We start from the raw sequence: 21837 nt of genomic DNA on the forward strand, positions 1-21837 counted from the left end.
CTCCAACCTCCAAGAAGGACAAAAAGGCAAACTAATAGTCCTCACCCTGTGCCTCAAATTCAGTCTGCCTTGACATCTGGAAGTTCTTCCTGGTGTTTTGTCGTCACGACGTGAGCTGCAAAGAAGTCAGTTTGCTTTGGTTGGGGCCTGAGAGGAGCTGGGCTCCATGGAGGGAGAGAGAGAGCTATCATGGAGGGCCTACTGTATGCCAGAAGCAGCAAGAAGTGTACCTAAAAATGGCATCTCATTGAACCCTCACATAACCTGATGAGTTAGGGATTAGTATCCCCATTCACAGAGAAGGACACTGAGCCACAGAAAGGGCAACTAAACTTGCCCAAGGCCACACAGACAGGAAATGGCAGAATTGGGATTCCAACCAGGCCTGGCATTGCCCGGTGGGACTCGGTCTTTGGTCACCGGTACTTGGACAGATTCACTCAAATAGCTCCATGAAGTGACTGGGGGACCCAGGAACCGGTGGTGACTATTACAGTTCACCCACCTAGCCCAAATCTGGGAACATTAATAAGCAAAATACTCACGCATGCGCGGGCCCACGTGCCCATCAGGCGGGATGAGAGAAAAGCAAACGTAACTGTCCAGGGATTGTTGCCCAAACAAGTTCCGACTCCGCCTCTATGTTAATGACATGCAGATACATGTAAATTTGCACAAGCAACCTCTCAAATCTTCGGGAGCAATGGGGTGACACTGGAGCGGTTGCTATAGAAACCCAAAAGCGCCCCCCCCCTCTTCCCTCTAATGCACAAGCAACGCATAGACACGTGCACAAAGACCCAGGGTTCCTCGCTCCGGGGCCCAGAGGTTCGTGGAGTCTCAGAGGGTGTGACCGGAAGGACCCTCAGAGAAGGCGTTCTGCTTGGAGGAAGCACAAGCCCGGAGAAAATCTTGGGAGAGCACGGCCTTCGGCCTCCCTGGGTTAAAACCGAGGGGAACTAGCGGGCTCTTCAGGTCCGCGGCGGCGACTCCCACTCCGGCCTAGCAACGTGAGCCCCGCCCAGCGTTGCTTGGCAACCCCGAGCCTAGCAACCACCAGCCACGCCCCCTAGTAACAGCTCGCCTAATCTGCGCTTCTGGCCATCTCTGCCAAATAAAAGGCAAGGGGCTGTGGACTTGGGGCAAAAGGTGGGTGACGGTTATGCTGTCCAGACCTCGAAGCAGCCTGAGGATTTACGGGATCACCTATAGTCCTCTCCGCGGCTCAGGGTGCCAGAGGGCCGCATTATCACTCCCATTTACAGAAGGGAAAACTGACGCTCCGAAAGGAAGTTTCAGTCCAGAGTACGGAGCTGCTTCTTCCTTGAGTGCTTGGGAAAGCAGTAAACACTCTCTTGTCTTCCTGTGAGAAAGCCCTGGGCCTTGAGAAGGGGCGCACAGCCGTCCCCTTACTGCCTTGTGTTAAGATAATGACCCAAGTTGCTGCCGAGTCAGCATCCAGCCGCAGGTTGCATGGTAATTTGCGTAATTTGCATACAAGACGGAGGCCCAGACAAGGCCCTCGCAACCCTGCCCCCTCCCCCGTTCGTCAATCCTGTTCCCACTCTCTGTCCCACCCCACCCCCGCAAGCGCTTCCAATTCCTACCGCTAAATTCCCACACTTCGTCCCGCCCCCAGCTGGGCCTCGTCCTGCCATCCCCGACCTCCATCCCAAGGTCTAGGGCCCCCTCTGCTGTCGATCGCGAGTAGGACAGCAGCAGAGCTCGTGGGGCAGAGAGGTGGGACAGCCCCAACTACTGTCCCAGTGTTCCCAGCCCAGGGCGACGTGGGTAGACTTCGAGAACCGGTGGGCAGTGGAACAACCCTTCAAGCCGAGGCAGTGGGTTAAGGCTGGAGTCCTGCCGCAAGTTCTGTCCTCCAATGCTAGCCCTGCTTCTGGGCCCTGGGTTAGGCAGCCAGGAGGCAGTTAGTTCCCATGCAGCTCTCCGGAGGTGCACACACACTCAGATACCTTACAACTGCAGCTGCTGTTAGGAGCTCACCCCAGCCCCCAAACAAAGCAGCACCATCCCAGCCTAACACAAGCCTCCAAACCCACCCTGAAAGTCCACCTCCCAAGCCAAGACCCTTGGCTTGTCTCCAGTATCAATCTCTGGGGGCTGGCAAGAGAAACAAAGAAGAGACATCCGAGACCCACAGACAAACATAGGATCAGACGCACACACATGCTCACAGGCACATAGACACACAGCGACCCTCAGATACGCACAGAAACAGAGACATGGGGATTATGGTGGTAACCTCCAACCACCCAAAGATAAAAACCTTGGTAACTGAAAAATTTAAAAACCACTGCAACTTGCTCTCCTTCTCTCCCTAACAATCTTTAAGTGTCAATGCCCTTTCAAAAACCTCATTTCTCTCTCTCTCCTCAACCTAGAGCTGTCCTCTCTCCCATCACTTCTTCTTCCACCCAGTTCAAAATACTTATAAAAATGTTTCCAGAGCCCACCATGGCAACAGGTGAACCCTGGGGCACAGTGATGGCCCAGGACCTCAGATAAGCAGAGTTGCCCTGCTCCCCCATCCCTAGCACTTCAGCTCTGCCACGCCTGTACACAGAATCTTCCAGATACACCCACCCCAACCCACATAGGGCCAGTCCCAGGGTCCCTCCTGTCCAGCCAGCAGATGCAGTCTCAACTTTGCCAAATTCTTTATTAAACCAAAAATCAACACCAAGCAAATAGCAGAACAGGAAACTTAAACAGCTAACCCTCCCCCTCCTATGTCCGTTGCTCTCCCTGGAACACTTAAGAGTTCAGCACTGGTGGGGGAATTAAAACCCCTCTTCTATGAGTAATGAGGGTCAGGTCTCTCCAGGAAGGGGACTATTAGCACCAGCTCCATCTGTAGGGCCCAAAGAGGAGTCCAGGGCTGGGCCAGGGGGCTCTGTAGCTGCAAGGGGCTGGCAGAGAAGGCCAAGAGTCCCAGGGGCTGTGGGAGGCTGAGCAGGGGGTTGGGAAAGTTCCTCCTGTCCTGGGGACATCAGTGAGGCTTGGAGCTGCTGCGTCATGGCCACCAGGGATTCGAGATGCTGGAGCAGGGCTTGGTTGGGACAGGAAGCCCTGTGGCGGTGCTGGTCATGGCCAGCTGGTGATGCTGAATAGGGATGCCAGGACTGGCACCAGCCTGGTTTTGCAAGCCACGGCCCTCGCCCAGAACCCTGCCAGGTCTCAGGCTCTCCCCACAGACTCCCCCTGCCTCTGGGTGGTCTCTGCCAAGCACAAGTTCCCCTTGGAGCCAGGCTGTCTTTGCCCTGGCTCTGCTGCACAGCAGCCCCTGGGGGAGAGGAGCCCTTCAGGGCCACATGTGGTCCCTTGTCCTCTGGCTGGTAGCATCTCATCTCCACTTTTCTGTTGAAGGAGACTGTTTTGCGAACCTTCCCCCTCAAGGCGCCAGATCCTTCCGTGGCCGGAAGCCCTGTTTGGGGGAGCAGCACAGCCAGCAACACGCTTGAGTGAGTGGCTTCCAGGCCTGGAGAAATATGGGGGGAAGAGACCAAAGGCCTGGACAGAGAGAACTCACAGCCCCCAGAAACTGCATTCTGGCTGTGGCCAAGAGGTCTACAGCTTAGACCCCAAGAGAGCTTTCCAGCAGTAAGATGGGGCCCAAGAGGGGCTGAGAAAAGTAAGTAGGAGGGTTTAAGACTGGTTCTCATGGTGTGAGAACGGGTTCACTGGCTGAGAATGAGGCATGGATAGTTTGATCTCCAGACTATGTGATTCTACCGTAGTGTCTCCAGATCAGGTAGCCCAGAAACATCAAACACTCTGCTCAGGAATAGGCACATCCCACTCCTTGATACCCCATCCCCCCTCCCAAGCTTTCCTGGAGTCACGCCCTGGAGGCTACCCATGCACAAAAGCCAAGCTTGGCCCAGGACAGCTGTGGTAAGAACATCCCTCCTCCTCTTTTATTTAGGTCTGACTTTCAGCCAATTATTCCTGGTTCCTGCCTCTGCTCTGCTGTGTTTGAGTCAAACGTGACTCGCTGGTTAATTTCTCATCAGCCTTATTGGAGAGGCTATGTGGTGGTTAGGAGCCCAGTTTCTGCTACTGACTGACTCTGTGACTCTAGACAAGTCACTTGCTTTCTCCCTACCTCAGTTTCCTCATCTGTGAAATGAAGAAACTAATAGTACCATTCTGATAGGGTAATGTTGAGGACTGACTGAATTAATATTTAAGTACAGCTTTCAGAACGCTGTCTCATACTAAGTGGTATACAAATCTGTTCTCACATGCGCCTGTCTTGGGAGTTCCCTGCTGAGATGTGCCTGCCTCCACAGAAATGGGTGACTGTGTCAGAAATGCCCGTCTGGTCACCAAACAAGGGGAGGCGGGGTCTGGGACGGGCATCGGTCACTCACCTGGACCTCCAAGAGGGCGCAGCCTGGAGGGCAGGGGCTGGAAGGCAGGCAGGGGCAGCAGGACCACCCTCACCTGCTCCACAGCGGCCAGGCCGTGGCGCTGCTTGTTGTTGAGGTAGGAGTAGAGCAGGTGGCAGTTCTGGGTGTCCCGAGAGCTCTGTGGGCACAGCCTGACCACGCAGACGTCCTGCGGTCGCAGGAAGGAGAGCAGGTTTAGCAACAGTTATGCTTTGCTCCCAGAGAAGGCAATGGCCCCCACTCCAGTACTCTTGCCTGGAAAATCCCATGGACGGAGGAGCCTGGTAGGCTGCAGTCCATGGGGTCGCTAAGAGTCAGACACGACTGAGCGACTTCACTTTCACTTTTCACTTTCATGTATTGGAGAAGGAAATGGCAACCCACTCCAGTATTCTTGCCTGGAGAATCCCAGGGATGGGGGAGCCTGGTGTGCTGCCATCTATGGGGTCACACAGAGTTGGACACGACTGAAGTGACTTAGCAGCAGCAGCAGCATGCTTTGCTCCTGTGAACACCCCTGGTCTCATCTGAACCTCTGAAAGCCGTGTGAGGAAGATGTCCCCATTTTTCAGAGGTGGGAACAGAGGGACTTCCCCAGGGTCATACAGGAGGTCTTCAGTCACTGGGGGGGAACTGGACCCGGATATCTTAAACCAGGCCTCTGCTCCAGAGCTGGAGCAAAAGAAAGCTCAGGGCTGGGGGGACAGTGCTTGGAGGAGAGGTGGTTCTCACGGCTGGGTGGTTACCTTGGTCTCAGCTGGGCAGATGCTGGCCAGAAAGTCCCAGACAGCATCAGGGGCGATGCAGCTTGCAGAGCGGATCACCTGCGGCAGGGCCTGCAGGCAGGTAGGACGGCCAGTCAGCCTCCCAACTTCCCACCCACTTAGGGCAGACTCAGGACCAGCTACCCGGAAGTTACAGCCTGTGGCCAAGAGGATGGGCAGGCAGTCTATCAGGGCCCACCATGGTTGTTGAGGCCCTAAAAACCCCTGGAGGCCTACAGCCTGTCCTGGTCAATCTGCAGCTTCTCAGAAACCCCTCCCTCCCTCCTCTAACTCCTTATCCAATGCTTTAGCTAATCACTCACTCACTTCTGGTTTTCTCTGACCAGGAAACACCAGACCTTGTCCTGCATCCTTCCTGCTTTATGCTTTGGGTTACAGGGAGTCCTTTGGCCATGTGTGAAGTGGGACTGGCATCTCATTTGCCCCTGTGCCTAGTATGGGGTCAAGCACAGACAGGGTGCTGACGATTTGTTTCAGAACAATGAGTGTGTCAATGAATGAATGGCGGTGTGTGTAGCTGAGAGGGCTGGTTAGTGTGCAAGGGAGTCCCTGGAGAGCAGGGCAGGAGTACCTGGATGAGGCGACAGCTGTGTCCTGAGATCAGCTGGGCCTTGACCCGGAACCGCTTGATGCAGAACATGTCCAGAGACCCCTCCCAGGGCAGCTGCATGGGCAGGGCTTTTGTGGGCCCAGCAGGCATCTGGAGCCTAGAAGAAAGGACAGAGAGACAGGGCCAGGCAGAGCAGGTCATCAGGGCTTCCCCAGCAGCTCCTTAGTTTTCAGAGAAGGCCCTGTGACCCCAGTGAGTGCTGGAACACTGGTCCAAGTAAGGCCTTACAAGGTGGAGACCAGTAGGCGGGGGTGATTAGTTCCACTGCACAGATGGGCAAACTGAGGCCCAACAAGAGGCAAGATTTGCCCAAGGCCATATGGAAAAGCCCAGGCTTTGTCTGCTGCCCCAGTGGGTGCCTCGCCTACCCACCCTGCTGGGTTGCCCACCTCCTTGCCCACTTCCCCACACCTGTCCTTGTGCTCTGCTGGAGGCTTCTTCTTGTTTGGGGGCATATCTGGAAAGGACACAGGGACTTGGCTTGGGGCTCTCTGGAAAGCATCATCCCCCATCCTCCTGGCGGCTTTGAGGGAGCTGTCCTTCGATGTGGCGGGCAGGGCCAGTGGGCCGCCATCTGTGGATACCATGGGTCCCTGGGAGGCACAAGAGGAGAGAGGGGGTGGGCTGGGAAGGCGGCTGGGGCAGTCAGGAGGCCTCCTGGTGTATGGGGGCCTCAGCGATGTGGTTTTATGTTTCTAAACAAACACCCCTGGTCTCGTCTGAATCTGAGAGCCGTGTGAGGAACAGTGTCCCCATTTTCCAGATGCAGAAACAGAGGGACTTGCCTAGGGTCACACAGTAGTTCTGCAGTCACAGGGGGAACTGGACCCGGATATGGTAAACCAGGCCTCTGCTCCAGAGCTGGAGCAAAAGAGAGGTCAGGGCTAGGGGGACGGTGCTAGGAGGAGAGGTGTCTCACAGCTGGGTGGTTACCTTGGCCTTAGCTGGGCAGATGCTGGCCAGAAAATTCCAGACAGCATCAGCATAATACATTCTTTAATTACGAAAGTACCACAAACTTGTTACAAAAAATTTAGGAAACACAGAGAATTTGAAAATTAAAAAAAAAACACAAAAAAATCACTCCTTGTCTCACCACTCAGAAACAACTGCTGATATTTGGGGTATTCCTTTATAATAGCTTATTTATACCCAAAGTTTTGGGAATCCTTTTACTAAAAGAGCTGGGGGACTTCCCTGGTGATCCAGTGGTTAACAATCTGGCTTCCACTGCAGGGGATGTGGGTTTGATCCCTAGTCGGGGAACTAAGATCCTACATGACACAGGGCAACTAAGCCCGCACACCACAACTAGAGAAGCCAGCAGGCTGTAATGAAGACCCCTAGGGCAGTTAAGACCTGCCACAGCCAAATACATAAATAAATCACTTAAAAAAAAATGGAGCTGGGATCATATATGCAAGCCTGTCTTTTCATTTTGTCCATGAACCACAGCAGAGCATATGCCATGCTATACGATCCCTGTAGACACTGCACTCACGGGGTGGACTGGAGTGTGCGCATCACCACTGTTGCACTGTTGAATGACAACTGGGTCATACCCAGGCTTCCACTATTACAAATAACACTGAGGACATCCTTGAGCAGAAAGTATTTTCCTAAACTTTCAATTTACCTCCTTAGGATGAGTTCTTACAAGCAGATGACAGAATCAGGGAGAATGAACATTTTTAAAGTCCTAATGCCCATTGCTAAATCAGCCTTTTACCTTACAATAGAACCAGCTTTAAACACACAGTGAACATTTCTTTAGGAAGATTTGAAAAGATCTTGAAACTTACTTTTGCCTTAAAACCACCTCTAGAGCACTGGACAAGACTCAGGTTTTGGAGTCAGACAGCCTGGGTGCCAGTCTCCCCCACTGCCAACCAAGCGACCTTGGGTTTGAGGTGCCTCACCCAGGAAACAGGCATCACCCATCTCACTCATTGTGAGGTCTGAATGAGACAGTTTGTAAAAGGGGCACATAGTAGGTGTTCAATCGGAGCAAGGACTGCTATTCTGTGTCATCTTCCCCTCCCGTCCTCTCCAACCACTCTCTCTACCCATCTCTCTCTGGCTCCTCCCCCTATATTTACATTACATTTTCTCAGGGAACACAGATTGGTTTCGGTTGGGGAACAGCCACACACCCTTAGGGCTCTTCTCTGCGTTGCCAGCAATTCTGGTTGTTGGCCTGGATACTGGTGCAGAAGAGTAGGGATTCTTGTTGGTCATGGTCACTGCTGTTTCCCCTGGAAACATGGCTCAAGGGACCTGCCCAACACTCCCCTATCCTGGACACACAACTGATTAGACCAGGGTGAACATCCGACCAATGGAACACCCAACCAAAGCCAAAACAGCCTTCTCCTGGGAGTGACTGAAGTGAGCCAAGCAGGCACTCCGATTGGCTGCAGGAGGCTGACAATGGATTGGATGGTTTCATTGATTGGAAGGCTGCTCCACCCTGCTGGGCCAAGTGCAAGACGGAGGAGCCGAAGTGGGAGAAGGAGCAGGATGGACACAAGGATGGGGCAGACCCTAAGTGATAAAAGGACATGCTGCACAGACTGCCCTGGACTCCAAGCAGTTCCCTGCTGGAGCATCCTTCAGTCCTTCTTCTGAGTAGAGTAAGCCTCTGCTCCTTACATTCCCAAAAGTCACTGCCTCAAACAGCGTGGCCTGCCTGCTTCCCAACCTGGGATGTGGTCAGAGTGTCTGAGGTTGGGGGGAACTACAGAGACGGAACTCACTACTTCCCACAGGGGGCGCCTCGGCATGGGGGAGCAGCACTGAGAAGGTGTCGGCAGGCCCTGTGCCGGCGGCTGTCTCGCCCCATGCTCTCCCAGACCCTGTGCAGCAACCAACATTCCCGACTTACAGTGACAACCCTGGGCCTCAGGCATAGTCAGGTGACTTGCCCACGGCCACACAGCTGGGGAGGTGAGGGCTGGGGCCTGTGGGTACAGGCCCTGCCTGGCAACCACCAGGTCAGGCTCCCACTTACCACCAGGTCCTCCAGGGTCAGCGTTTGGTCAGTGTCCCGCAGGATCTCAACTTCCCCCTTGTGGGTCAGCTTGGAGGCTGGGAGGCTACACGGCTCCTTCTGCAGCTGCTCAATGATCTCCAGGCCCTGGTGGAGGGGGCAGCCCCTGCTCAGCTGGGGTTGGGGGGACTCTGGCCACCAGGAGCCCACGTGCTCCCTTTCCTCCTCCGAGGCCCCTCCACCGTGGCTCCCCTGCCGTGCCAGCCGGTTCCCTTCCTCCACACCTCCACTTCTGCAACTCCCTAACCCGGACAGACCTCCATCACCTGCCCTACCTTTCCATATTCCACTCATTCACCCTCCGACTCAAACCCTGCCTCCCCCAGGAAGTCTTCCAGAACTTTGCCTTCTCCCACAAGTCAAATCTGCCCCAGAATGTATCCCACCCACTCTCTGTCCTGGAAAGAGTGTGTTGTGTCATCAAGAAAGCACAGCCGCCGGCCCACCGGCTGCCACTAATAAAAACCCACAACGTGGTGTGGCCTTGGGCAAGCCGTTGGCTCTAAGCTTCAGTTGATCTGTTCTTTAGAAATGAAATTAAGATTGTCATATTAAACAGCTTATATAGAGTGCTTAGCCCGGAGTCTAGTTCATAGTATTTGCTTCTTGTGATCCTTATTGTTGATCAATGTCATCCTATCTGAAATGTTTCCGGAAAGCCTGTCTGTCCCTTTCTAACCCCTGGAGAACAGAAGCCCAGTCCTCCCTGTAGGGCTGGCTTTGTGGGCATGGGTTCCATGCAGTAGCCCAGGGTTCTGTTCTAGAAGGGCCCCAGGCTGTCGTCTTGAAATTCTTCATCACTCAACAAAGTGCTCGCATTTTCATTCTGCGTGGGCCCACAACTTACAGAGATGACCCTACTCCCTGCCCCCACAGTGCCCCGACAGAAACTCGGACTGCAGTGGGCAGATGCACCTACCTGATTCCACGTATCAATTCTAACCAGCCTAGTATCTGTCAGAACAAGGCCTTAGTGCCCCCAGTCCATCCACGGGCCCCACTCCCTCAGTCAGTCCCCGTCTTTCTCACTGGGCCACCAACAGCCATTACACAAACATCTCTCAAAGCTGGCTCAGTGCCCACACTTTCCCTGTCTCAGAGCCATTCCCAGGGAGGGAGAGACCCACAGACACAGAGTGTATGGGAGTGTAACTGTGAACTGTGGGAGGCTGTGGGCATCCTCACCGGGCCTGGGGCACCAGGAAGACGTCCAGCCTTTTCTGGAACTTCTGGGGCTGGAACTAGAGCGGAGGCATCACACTGGGTCTACCCACCATGGATGGTGGATGATATTCCTGGACTTCAGAGTCTGGGCCATCATCCCCAGTCCCCCCACCCCCAACACACACACCCCGAGTCCAGCTCCACAGAAAAGCCAGTGGACGACCACACCTCCTGGGACATCACCTCTCCCAGGCTCTCCATCCCCAACTCCCTTCATTTCTGCCTCTTTTCCCTTTTCAACCCCCCAGTGAGAAGAGTCTCTGACTCTCTCCCTGTCCGCCTGCTCTGTTTCCTCATTTCTGTCTATCCTGTGCTCCCCTGTCCCACCGCCTTCTTCCTCACTCTCTGTCTCTCCAGCTCCATCCTCGGGCCTCCCCCAAGTCCCTCTGCCGGGTCCTGACCTGATCCGACAACTCACCCTCTTCTCCTCCTGGTCTCGCCAGCGGGCCAGTTCTTGGGGGGCCAGTTGGACTGAGCTCATCCGCACCAGGCCATGGGGGGTGAGGTCTCCGTGAACCACTTTGAGAAACAGCTCCTGCGGGGGTAAGGGCTACATCACACCGCTTGGAGAACCCCAACCCCAACCCTGCCTGGCACTCCCAGGTCAGGCTCCCAGATACTGCAGGGCTTCCCACCTCGGAAGGGGCCCCCGCCTGGCCCGGAGGCCCGCTCACCGGGTTCCTGGGGTCCCTCAGGTTGAACAGCAGGCTGCGGTACTTGGTCTTGTAGCGGCCATTGGTGGCTTGTGTCAGGTTGAAGAGGGCTGCCTCGATGCCAGCAGCGATGCCCTCCACGACCTTCTCACTCAGCACCAGGTCTGGGTGCTCCCGAAGGCTGTGGGGTGGGGAGGGGAACAAGGGCAGGGCCAGGGCACTGAGTCCGAGCGCGAGCAGGGGTGGGGAACAGGGTTTGGGCCAACTCTGGTTTCTACTCTGAACATTTTCCTACGTGAACCCATCTCTCCTCACTCTGTGAGGAACAAGTATTATCATTCCCCACTTACAGATGGGTGACTGCTGCTCAGAGAAGATAAGGAGCTTGCCAAGACCACATGATGAGTGGAAAAGCAAGTTCCGATTGCTCAGCCCCTGTTCTCCCTGGCCAGTGAACCAGGGTATGGATGGAGGGGCAGAAGCTGGTGGGGGGTGGGAGGGTAAGGCACTGGTCAGGGCAGAGGATGGAGACCTAACCCTGTATATAACCCTGAATCGGCCACTGACTTGCTGTGTGGCCTTTGCAAAATCCTGCCCTCTCTGGGCCTTGGTCTCACCATTAGTAAAATGAGAGCCCTGAGCTCAGACCTCTGAGATGGTCCCAGCACAGAGTCACCCCGTGTCTGAAAGCATTTTCTGTGGGTGATATCTACGAGGACCAAGCAGACACTGGGAGCTGCAGCGGCTTAAAGGAAAAGCGCCACCTTGCAGCCAGAGAGACCCAGGTTCAAATCCGGCTCTCCACTGGCTTGCTGTGTGAGCAAGTGACCTCATAGGACAAAACGGGGCTAGTGTTACACACGGAAGCCCTCAGAACACGGCTCAGCCCCGGGAGGTGGGACATGGGAGGGCAGCCCTTCAAAATGTCCGGGTGTCAGAGGACGTGGAGCAAGGCCTTACCGACTCCACAGCGCCTCCTGCATGGCACGGACCACGGTGTCCCGCACCATGGTGTCCCGCACCCCAGTATCCAGGGGTGGCTTCTCCTGTTGGGGCTGAAGCTGAGCTGTAGGGAAAGAGAGTCATGGGCTCCCAGGGGATGCTCAGGGGCAAGGGTATGGGGCAGCTCAAGGCTGAGGGGCTTAGGGAGGTAAGGAAGGGGTCCCACCTCAGGGACCCAAGGTATCTAGGATGTCTGTCTGCTGAGTCCAGGCAGCCAGCAGCCCCCACCCCTTTGGGCAAGGACTGCAGGCAGATGGTGGGGGGAGGAGAGGAGTCCCGGCAGGGCTCAGGCCAGGAGCTGGGCATGAGCCCCGACTGTCCCCAGAAATTCCTGGAAGACAGGCAGCTGCTGAGGGGCTCCCTCCACAGCCCCTCACCTAAGTCCTCGCCCCCTGCTTGTTCACCAGGCTCCTCCTCTTCAGCCTCCACTGGGTCACACTGTGGGAGAAGGGTGAGGAACTGAGGCCCTGTCCCTGGGTACAGCCTCCCGGCCCCAGGGTGAGGGGGCACCATCTCCCCACTCGCCTGTGCACCCCCACATTCGCCCTGACCCGTGCCGCAGCAAGGGAGACCGCGTGGCCAGAGCAGGAGCACTCACCCCTAGACACTCAGCTCTGGCCTCCTGAACACGAACCCCCACCTGCAACAGAACGAGGATGCAGAGAAGAAGGGGGAGTCCCTGGGGTGCAGGGACTGACTCCTAGGGATGGTGAAAGGGGCCAGAGAGGCCACCAGGACCCCCCTCCCTGAGGGAGGTGGCTAGAGGATCTTGGAATGGAGGGACATGCCAGTTGGCCAGGAACGAAGGTCCATGACCACTCTCTCCCCAAATGCATGGAGGCCACGGGCCCTCCCTTCCTCCCTTGCTGCAGTCAAGCTCCTGAACCCAGCAGTGCAGGGGAAGGAGCGCACAGACACCAGGCTAGATGACCGCCTAACGCACCCTGGCTGTCACATTCTGTGTGACCGTGGGCAAGTCAGAGCATCGCTCTGGGCTGCAGCCCCGTCTCCGTGAACCACACGCCCATGTGTCCCTCCCAGCAGGATTAAGCGACGTCAGTGTAAAGACCCTGCTCTGTACCTGGCGCCTCACACGGCCCCGGGCCGTGCGCCTTTTCTTCCTTCTGGGCCTCTGGGCAGATGAGGCTGAGTAGGCCTCCATCATGTCCTCCAGAACCTCCAGCTTTGGAGGTAGCTGCCCCACTGCCTGGCCGTAGCTCACGGCCCCCAGGAGGTAGATCACTGGTTCGGAACCAACCTGCCAGGGGAGAAGAGCCTTTCAGACCACTAACCTCATCTGCAATTTACAGTCCTTTCTCTTCCCCGCTGAACTGTAAGCTCCATGAGGACAGAGAGCATGTGTATCTTGGCCCCCCTGTACTCCCAATGCCTGGAAAAGGCCCGGCACTTAGTAGGGTTCAGTAAATGTTTGCTGACTGCCTGGCCTCCATCCCAGGAAAGAAGCCTGGCTTCTTTCTCATCCTCTTGGTTTCACCCTTCCTCCCAGCCATGTTCACATGTTACTTGGACCCTGTACCGAGACCCTTCTCACCCTTATGACCAGAGATGCATCTTACCAGGGGCTCATATCCTGTTCTGAGTCCACCCTCTCTTTCTCAAAATCTCTGTCAGGCCCCTTTTTGGGGGTAAATGACTTGCCTTTTCCCCCTGAAGCAGCCACATGGTGAACATATCCACGACCCCTCTGAAAGCCTACTGATCATCCCTCTATTACCCAAAGAGGAAGCCCTTCATGACCCTTTCAAGGTGCAGAGTAGTTCTGGGTCTTCTGATGACCTATAGAACCTATTCTGCTCCCCTTTCTGCTTTGGCCGCCAGGAAGCTCAGTTTTAACTTTAAGCCTAGCAGTTGTACCTTTCCAGGATTGGTAGAGTAACGGGTTGTTAGTAACAAGATTTCCCCTTCTCCTTGCCCTTTTCTCTCTTTCTTTAGACTTTTATCCCATTTAAGTGTGTTTTGATTCTTCCAATTTATTACGAGTCACCAGGAGTTGTTTTGAAAGTAGATGGGTCTGAAAACTAATCCTTGAGTAAATGACCATGAATGGTCAGGTTCCAAGGTTTAGGGAAAAATGGAAGTCTGAGATTCACATCATAGGGAGTGGGGATGCTCTGGAAGAGGGCAGGCAGGGGCGAGGGACTGGGATTGTCTCTGGGGAGGACCCCTCCCACCCCACCAAACCTCAGAAGAGGGAGAAAGAAGAGCAGTAATAAAAAGCAAAAACCTACGTAACACACAAGCTTCACTCCATGGGCCATTCTCATTGCCTCCTTGGGGAGAAAGAGGATAGAAAGATTAGAATTCAGAGGACCCAGTGACCCCCACCCCCGCACAATGAATTCATAAGAAGACACCCACACAAAGGTGAAAGATGTATATTCAGTGTTCGCTGGGTTGGCATTTGTAACCAAAAAATGGGGTACAATCCAATGTCCATCAAAAAGAGAATGGTTAGTACATAGTGACATATCATACTATGGATTCTAAAAGTGAAAGTTGCTCAGTCTGACTCTTTGCGATCCCATGGACTATAAAGGCCATGAAATTCTCCAGGCCAGAATACTAAGTGGCCATTAAAAAGAGTGAGTCATAGGAAAACCCACCGTTTGTGAAGGGCTTATAAAGCAGCTGGCTATGGAGGGAGCATGTCATACGTGGTCTTACTACGATCTCTGAACAACACCATGGACTATGTATTATTTCTATCCCCATTTTACAGATGATGAAACTGAGGCTCAGAGCAGCTCTGAAAAGTCCCGTAGCTACTAAGCGGCAGAGCTAGAATTAGAATCTAGTTCTGTCTGACTCCAAAGTCCAGGCATTTAACTGCTGCGCTATGTGGAGAGCACTGACAGATGTGATAAGATTCATGGAAAGATGTCAACTTTGACTATACTGTCAAGCTGTATAGTTTGGAGAAAAAGAAAAAAAAATAGGTTATGGAGCAGTATGTGTTGCATAAGCCAATTTATGTAAATATATATTTATAGATGCATAATACAGGTTATCCCTGGGGAATGAAAATTCCAGGGGGACTTTCACTTTCTACTCGAAGACACTTGGGTATTTATGTTATTCAAAATGAGCGTGTGTTTCTTTTACAATTACATACTATTTTTAAAATGAGAAAGTTCAGAACAATGTGTATAGTGTGCTACCATTTGCTTTAAAAAGAAACAGAATTTTTAATTGTATTTGTTTGCATCTGCATAAAATACCTCTAGAAGTATCTACAAGACCTGGTAACAGAGGCTTCCAGTAGGAAAGGAACTGGGAGCTGGGAAAGAGGTTTTTCACTTTTTTTTTTTAAACCATGGGAATGAATCAGCCTTTCAAAAAAGTAAATTGAGAAAAAAAAAGGGGAGGAGACAAGAAAACAGGATTACCTGGGAAGGAAAGCAGGCAAGAGATTAAAAATGGTCTTTCCAAGTTTAAAACCTTTAGGCTGGCCCCTGTTCTCAGGGGTCCACATACCAGTGCTATGAGGCTCCAAACAACAGGCAGCAGAATCAGACCGGCAAAGACTTCAGATACTAGACTTATCAGACAAGAATAACAACGTATGTATGTATAATATGCTTAAATAAATAAAAGGTGAGGGGACTTTGCTGGTTGTCCAGTGGTTAAGAATCTGCCTTCCAATGCAGGGACATGGCTTTGATCCCTGGTAGGGGAACTAAGATCCCACATGCCTCAGGGCAAGTATACCGGCACACCGCAACTAGAGAAAGCCTGCACGCCACAATGAAGACCCAGTGCGGCCAAAAAAGAAAGGAACAAAAGAAAGGGTGAGGTCAAACACATCAGTCAGTTCAGTGGCTCAGTCGTGTCTGACGCTTTGCAAGTGCGTGGGCTGCAGACACCAGGCTTCCCTGTCCATCACCAACTCCCGGAGCTTGCTCAAACTCCTGTCCATCGAGTCTGTGATGCCATCCAACCATCTCATGCTCTGTCGTCCCCTTCTCCTCCTGCCTTCAATATTTCCCAGCATCAGGGTCTTTACAAGTGAGTCGGTTCTTTGCATCAGGTGGCCAAAGTATTGGAGCTTCAGCATCAGTCCTTCCAATGAATATTCAGGACTGATTTCCTTTTAGGATGGACTGGTTTGATCTCTTTGCAGTCCAAGAGACTCTCAAGAGTCTTCTCCAAAACCACAGTTCAAAAGCATTAATTCTTTGGTGCTCAGCTTTCTTTATAGTCCAAACATGATGAAGGGCAAAAATACATATAAAAGACCAAGCATATTTGGTTGGGAACCAAACACAACTTCTGGAAATGAAAAATATGATAATAAGCATGAAAATTTAAAAAGTCAATATATAGGCCTAACAGTATTAGACAGCTGAAGTAAGCTAGTGAACTAGAAGATAGGTTTAAAGAAATTATCCAAATTATTCACAGCACAGAGACCATGAAACACAATTAAAGAAACACAAAAGACAGAGTGAAAAGCACTGATTTCACTCAAACCAAAGTTCCAGAAGGAAAGAACTGAGCAGAGGGAGTATTTGAAGATAGATGACTAAGAATTTTCCAGAACTGATAAAAGACAACAATTTACAGATTCCAAAAGCTTAGTGAATTTCAAAAAGTTTAAGTAAATGTAAATTCACACCTAGCGAATTCAGGTGAAATTCATAGTGAAACTGCTCCACAGCAATGATAAGGACATCCTAAAAGCACCGAGAAAAAATAACCATCTAACACTTTGCTAACCATCTAGCACTGACAATGTGCTACCACTGTTCTGAATACTCTCCACGTTAGTTCACTTAATCCTCACCACAATGCTGTGAGTTAGACATCGGTACTGTTATTGCCCTTATTTTACAGAAGAGGAAACTGAGGCACATGGAGGTGCAGAAAGGCTAGTCAGTTTCCTCAGTGTCATACAACCAGTAAACCAGAGATCTAAGATTTAAATCCTGGCAGTCTGATTCCAGGGGTTTCCCCTGGTAGCTCAGCTGGTAAAGAATCTGCCTGCGATGCAGAAGACCCCAGTTTGACTCCTGGGTCAGGAAGATTCGGGGGAGAAGGGTTAGGCTACCCACTCCAGGATTCTTGGGCTTCTGTGGTGGTTCAGATGGTAGAGAATTGGCCTGCAATGCAGGAGACCTGGGTTCAATCCCTGAGTTGGGAAGATCCCCTGGAGGAGGGCATGGCAACCCACTCCAGTATTCTTGCCTGGAGAATCCCCATGGACAGAGGAGCCTGGTGGGCTACTGTCCATGGGGTCGCAAAGAGTCAGACACGACTGAGCATACAACACAGCCTGATTCCAGAGGCCACACCTTTAACCACTAATGCTACAATATGTGTGTATGCTCAGTCATGTACAACCTTAAAATGTATTGAATATAGTTCCCTGTGCTATAATGAAAAGAATCTGAAAAAGAACAGATTCAGTGAGTCAAATCACTTTGCTCTATACCAGAGCCTAACACAACACTGCGAATTAATTATACTTCAATTGAAAAAAAGTTTTAAAAATTAAAAAATAAAGGTATCATAGAGAAAAACCAAGAGAGTTGTTTTTTTAAATAATTTTATCTTTCTTAATAAACATTAAGGGATGAACTTGAGGCAAAAGGAAGAAAACATGATCCAGACAGAAAAACTGAGATGCAAAAAAGAATTCTGACCAAATAAAATGATAAATATGTGGTTAAACCTAAACAAACACAGATTCTATGAAACTATAATATTTGGGTAATTTGTGGGACTGGAAAAATAACTGAGGACTAACTTCCTAGATAACAACATCACAAAAATTGGAGGGGTGCATGCCTGGAATTAAAGCATTCCAAGATCCCGTTATTTCAGAGGAAGATAGTAACTACCTTTATACTTTGATAGCCTAGGTATTTCTGTTGACATTTCTAACAGACATCAAGAGAATATAAATAGGACACAGAAGACTTCCAAACTACTAGAGAGATAAAAAGGAATAACAAAAAGCAGTCAATCTAAAAGCAGGCAATAAGCCCCACTCGGCTGCCAAAGATGGCAGAAGGGCAGGTCCCCCGAAGCCATCATGGCCGAGCAGGTGCTTCTGGGCCAGAAGGTGTGGTCCTGTGCTGTGAGGGCATCAGCATCTCTGGCAATTTCTACAGAAATAAGCTGAATTACCTGACCTTCCTCTGCAAACAGATAAACACCAACCCCCTTCTGCGGCCCCTACCACTGCTGAACCCCCAAAGGCCTAAGGCACGCTGCTCCACAAGACCAAGCGAGGCCAGGCCGCTCTGGACCACCTCGAGGTCTCTGAAGGGATCCCACCACCCTATGACCAGAAAAAGCACACAGTGGTTCCTGCCACCCTCGAGGCTGTGCATCTGAAGTCTAGGCAGAAGTCTGCCACCTAGGGCACCTGGCTCATGAGGTTGGCTGGCAGTACCAGGCAGTAAAAGCCACCCAGAAGGAGAAGAGAAAGGAGAAGGCCAAGTATCATTATCAGAGGTCGTAGTACCTAATGAGACTACGGAAGCAGGCTGAAAGGAACGTAGAGGAAGAAAACTGAAAAATTCACAGAGGTCCTCAAGACATATGGATTTTTAGTCTGAGCCCAATAAAATGGTTTATTCTTCATGCTTGGCCTGGCCTGCCCTTCCTCCATCACCACACTCGGCTGCGGGGGACCCCCAGGGGCTGCCATCCAGGTGCCACAGGTAGCCTGGGGCTTAGAAGACTGGGTACAGCGGAGGGGCCTCTCTCATGGCTGTTTAAGAAGGGCCTCTTTAAAAGTGTGGACAGGCCTGTATTATCCACACGTTCTAAGGGCTGTGCAGGCATAACTTGCCTGAGACCTATTCCTTCATGAGAGTTTTAGAACGTAGACGGTTGGAACAAGCAGTGCTGTTGCAATACTGGCAAAAGTGAGCTGGAGGACTTCGTTGGACGGGACACCACATTGAGTACAGGGAGTCTGCTCAAGCTTCCCACATGGTTGGATATATACTTTGCAGCTGCTAGGATGTGAGACAATGGTTGGGCAGCATGAATCTGGGGTTCTAAAAGGTATTCATGGAAGGGAAGTACAGCCAAGGGGTCACAGGCATTGCCCCTGTGTCTTCCCTATATTTTGTGATCCAAAATTAATAAATTGATTTTAAAGAAAATATAAATAAATAAAAGGAGATAATAAAAGGGAGAAAGCATATAGAAAATGCAGGGTATATTCAAAGTACAAAATAAGCCAGTAGGAATAGGTTCAAATAAATCGATAACTACAACAAATGTAAATGGACTAACACTTCAAATGAATACAAAAATTATCAGATCTTTAAAAAAGAAAATCCAATTATAAGATATTTATAAAGGAATTTGAAAGAGAGTAGATACATGTATAACAGAATCACTTTGCTGTACATATTGTACACTGTGAAACATACTGTTAACCAACTGTATCCAATATAAAATTAAATTTTAAAAATAATAAAATTTTTAAAAGGCAAAAAAGGTATTTGTAAAACCTATTTCTAAAACACAGTGATGCAAAAAGGTTAAGAGAAGAAAATGGAGTAATATGTGAATGGGTAAATACTAACCAAAATAAAATTTTGTAGCTACACTAATATCAGATAAAACAGATTTTAAGGCAAAAAATAATGAGGTAGAGACCTTATTACATAATGACTAGCAGTTTCACCAAGAAGCTGCAACAATTCTAAATGTATAAGCATCTAATAACATAACCTCCAAAAACATAAAGTAAAAATTGGCAAAGCGTGAAAATGACAAATCCACATTGTAGCAAGAAATGTTTACATATTTCTCTTAATTATTGTTAAATCTAGCTGAAAAAAAAAATCAGTGAGTAGAAAAAAGATTCAATGAAAACAATGAAGAAGCCTAATCTGTGTACATATATAGAACACTGTTCTTAACAACTAGAGTACATATTCTTTTCAAGTATACATGCAACATATACGAAAATTAAGCACAGCCTAAACCATAAAGCAAATCTCAGCAAGTTTCAAAAAACGAGTATTTTTTAGACCAACACTCCCCAATTAAATATGAATGAGCCATAGGTACATGTTTAAGTTTTCCAGCAGCCACATTAAAAAAGAGTAAAAAGAAACAAGTGAAATTCATTTTATATTTTGCTTAACACATCCAAAACATTATCATCTCAACATTGAGTTGGCCAAAAAGTTCCCTCAGTTTTAAGGTTAAAAGCAAAAGACACATATTTCATTTTCACCAAGAACTTCATTGGGCAATCCAATCACTGGTTGTTCCACTACCTTTTGCCATTTTTCAGGCAAATTCATAATTCCATCTCCCCAAAACTTTTTATCTTTTTGAGCAAAGAATTGTTCCAGGTGCCTTTTATAGTCTTCAGGAAATTGAATTTTTTTTTCCACTAAGAGAATTTTATAAGCACAAACTAAATAGACATCTGAAGGTACAGTGTCTGGTGAACATGCAGATGAATCAGAATTTTCCAGCCAAGCTGTAATAGTTTTTGCCTGGTCATCAAAGAAACATGTGGTCTTGTGTTATCCTGATATATGTAGTCTGTTGACTAATTCTGGACATTTTTCATCAAGTGCTGCCTTCAGTTGGTCTAATTAGGAGCAATACTTGTTGGAATTAACTGTATGGTTTTCCAGAAGGAGCTCATAATAGAGGACTCCCTTCCAATCCCACCATATATACAACATCACCTTTTTTGGCTGAAGATTGGCCTTTGGTATGGTTGGTGGTGGTTCATTTCACTTGCCCCAAGATCTCTTCCATTCCACATTATTGTACAGTGTTCACTTTTCATCATCTGTCACAGTTTGTTTTAAAAACGGAATGTTTTCATTATGTTTAAGTAGACAATCACATGCAGAGATACAGTCAAGAAGGGTTTTTTCACTTAACTTATGTGGAATCCAAACATCAAAGAAATTACCATGACCAAGCTGATGTAAATGATCTTCAGTGCTTGATTTGGAATATTCTGAGTATGTCAGCTACCTCTCATGTGGTATAACATTGCATGTGTGCTCAGTCACTCAGTGGTGTCCAACTCTTTGTGACCCCATGGACTGCAGCACGCCAGGCTCCTGTGTCCACGGGATGCTCCAGGCAAGAATACTGGGGTGGGTTGCCATTTCCTCCTCCAAGGGATCTTCCGGATCCAGGGATGGAACCCATATCTCATGTATCTCTTGCACTGGCAGGCAGATTCTTTACAACTGATCCACTTGGGAAGCTGGGTATAATGTTAATTTTAATTGTTCTCAATTAATGCCTCGATTTAATCCCTATCAACTTCAATGGGAAGATCTCCCAGAGAAGAATATGGCAACCCACTCCAGTATTCTTGCCTAGGAAATCCCATGGACAGGGGCTACAATCCACGGGGTTGCAAGAGTTGGACACAGCTTAGCAACTAAACCACCATCAGCACCACCTTCAACTGGTCTACCCAACCATAGAGCATCATCCGGCAAGCAATCTCCAGCATGAAACTTTGAAAACCACTTTTGACATGTTTAACCACTCACAGCACCTTCTCCATACACTGCACAAACCTTTTTTTGCATTTTAGTCGTGTTTTTACCTTTATTGAAATAATAAAGCATAGTACGCTGAAAATGTTTCTTTTTATCTTTCATCTTCAATATTAAAATAGCTACACAAAAATTCAACATTGTGGGGAAAAATATCAATAATCTCAGCTATGCAGATGACACCACCCTTATGACAGAAAGTGAAGAGGAACTAAAGAGCCTCTTGATGAAAGTGAAAGAGGAAAGTGAAAAAGCTGGCTTAAAATTCAACATTCAGAAAACTAAGTTCATGGCAACCGGTTCCATCACTCCATGCCAAATAGATGGAGAAACAATGGAAACAGTGACAGACTTTATTTTCTTGGGCTCCAAAATCACTGCAGATGGTGACTGCAGCTATGAAATTAAAAGACGATTGCTCCTTGGAAGAAAAGTTATGACCAATTTAGACAGAATATTAAAAAGCAGAGACACTACTTTGCCAACAAAGGTCCGTCTAGTCAAAACTATGGTTTTTCCAGTAGTCATGCATGGATGTGAGAGTTGGACGGACCATAAAGAAAGCTGAGCAC

At 49.8% G+C, this 21837-nt stretch overlaps 1 protein-coding gene and 1 pseudogene across 4 annotated transcripts in view; one reads left to right on the plus strand and one right to left on the minus strand.

Moving 5' to 3' along the window:
- Positions 1-2661: 2661 nt before the first annotated feature.
- SPOCD1 (SPOC domain containing 1) overlaps positions 2662-21837 on the minus strand; it is a 30803-nt gene continuing 11627 nt past the window's right edge. For 2 of the 4 annotated variants that reach the window (XM_043909576.1, XM_043909578.1), the window contains 13 exons: positions 13985-14026; positions 12817-12993; positions 12334-12375; positions 12113-12173; positions 11694-11799; positions 10755-10914; positions 10499-10615; positions 8818-8943; positions 6219-6400; positions 5769-5904; positions 5159-5248; positions 4395-4581; positions 2662-3499 (listed from right to left, as the gene is read on the minus strand). In XM_043909576.1, the coding sequence (XP_043765511.1) occupies positions 2832-3499; positions 4395-4581; positions 5159-5248; positions 5769-5904; positions 6219-6400; positions 8818-8943; positions 10499-10615; positions 10755-10914; positions 11694-11799; positions 12113-12173; positions 12334-12375; positions 12817-12993; positions 13985-14026 (2094 nt within the window). In that variant the 3' untranslated portion in view covers positions 2662-2831. Of the gene's footprint in view, positions 3500-4394; positions 4582-5158; positions 5249-5768; positions 5905-6218; positions 6401-8817; positions 8944-10498; positions 10616-10754; positions 10915-11693; positions 11800-12112; positions 12174-12333; positions 12376-12816; positions 12994-13312; positions 13369-13984; positions 14027-21837 lie in introns of those variants that run through there. The other 2 variants (XM_043909577.1, XM_043909579.1) reach the window with 2 other exon arrangements.
- LOC122698873 lies at positions 16544-18319 on the plus strand (annotated as a pseudogene).

The sequence above is a fragment of the Cervus elaphus genome, chromosome 8, assembly GCF_910594005.1.
Source record: "Cervus elaphus chromosome 8, mCerEla1.1, whole genome shotgun sequence".
Lineage (NCBI taxonomy): Eukaryota > Metazoa > Chordata > Mammalia > Artiodactyla > Cervidae > Cervus > Cervus elaphus.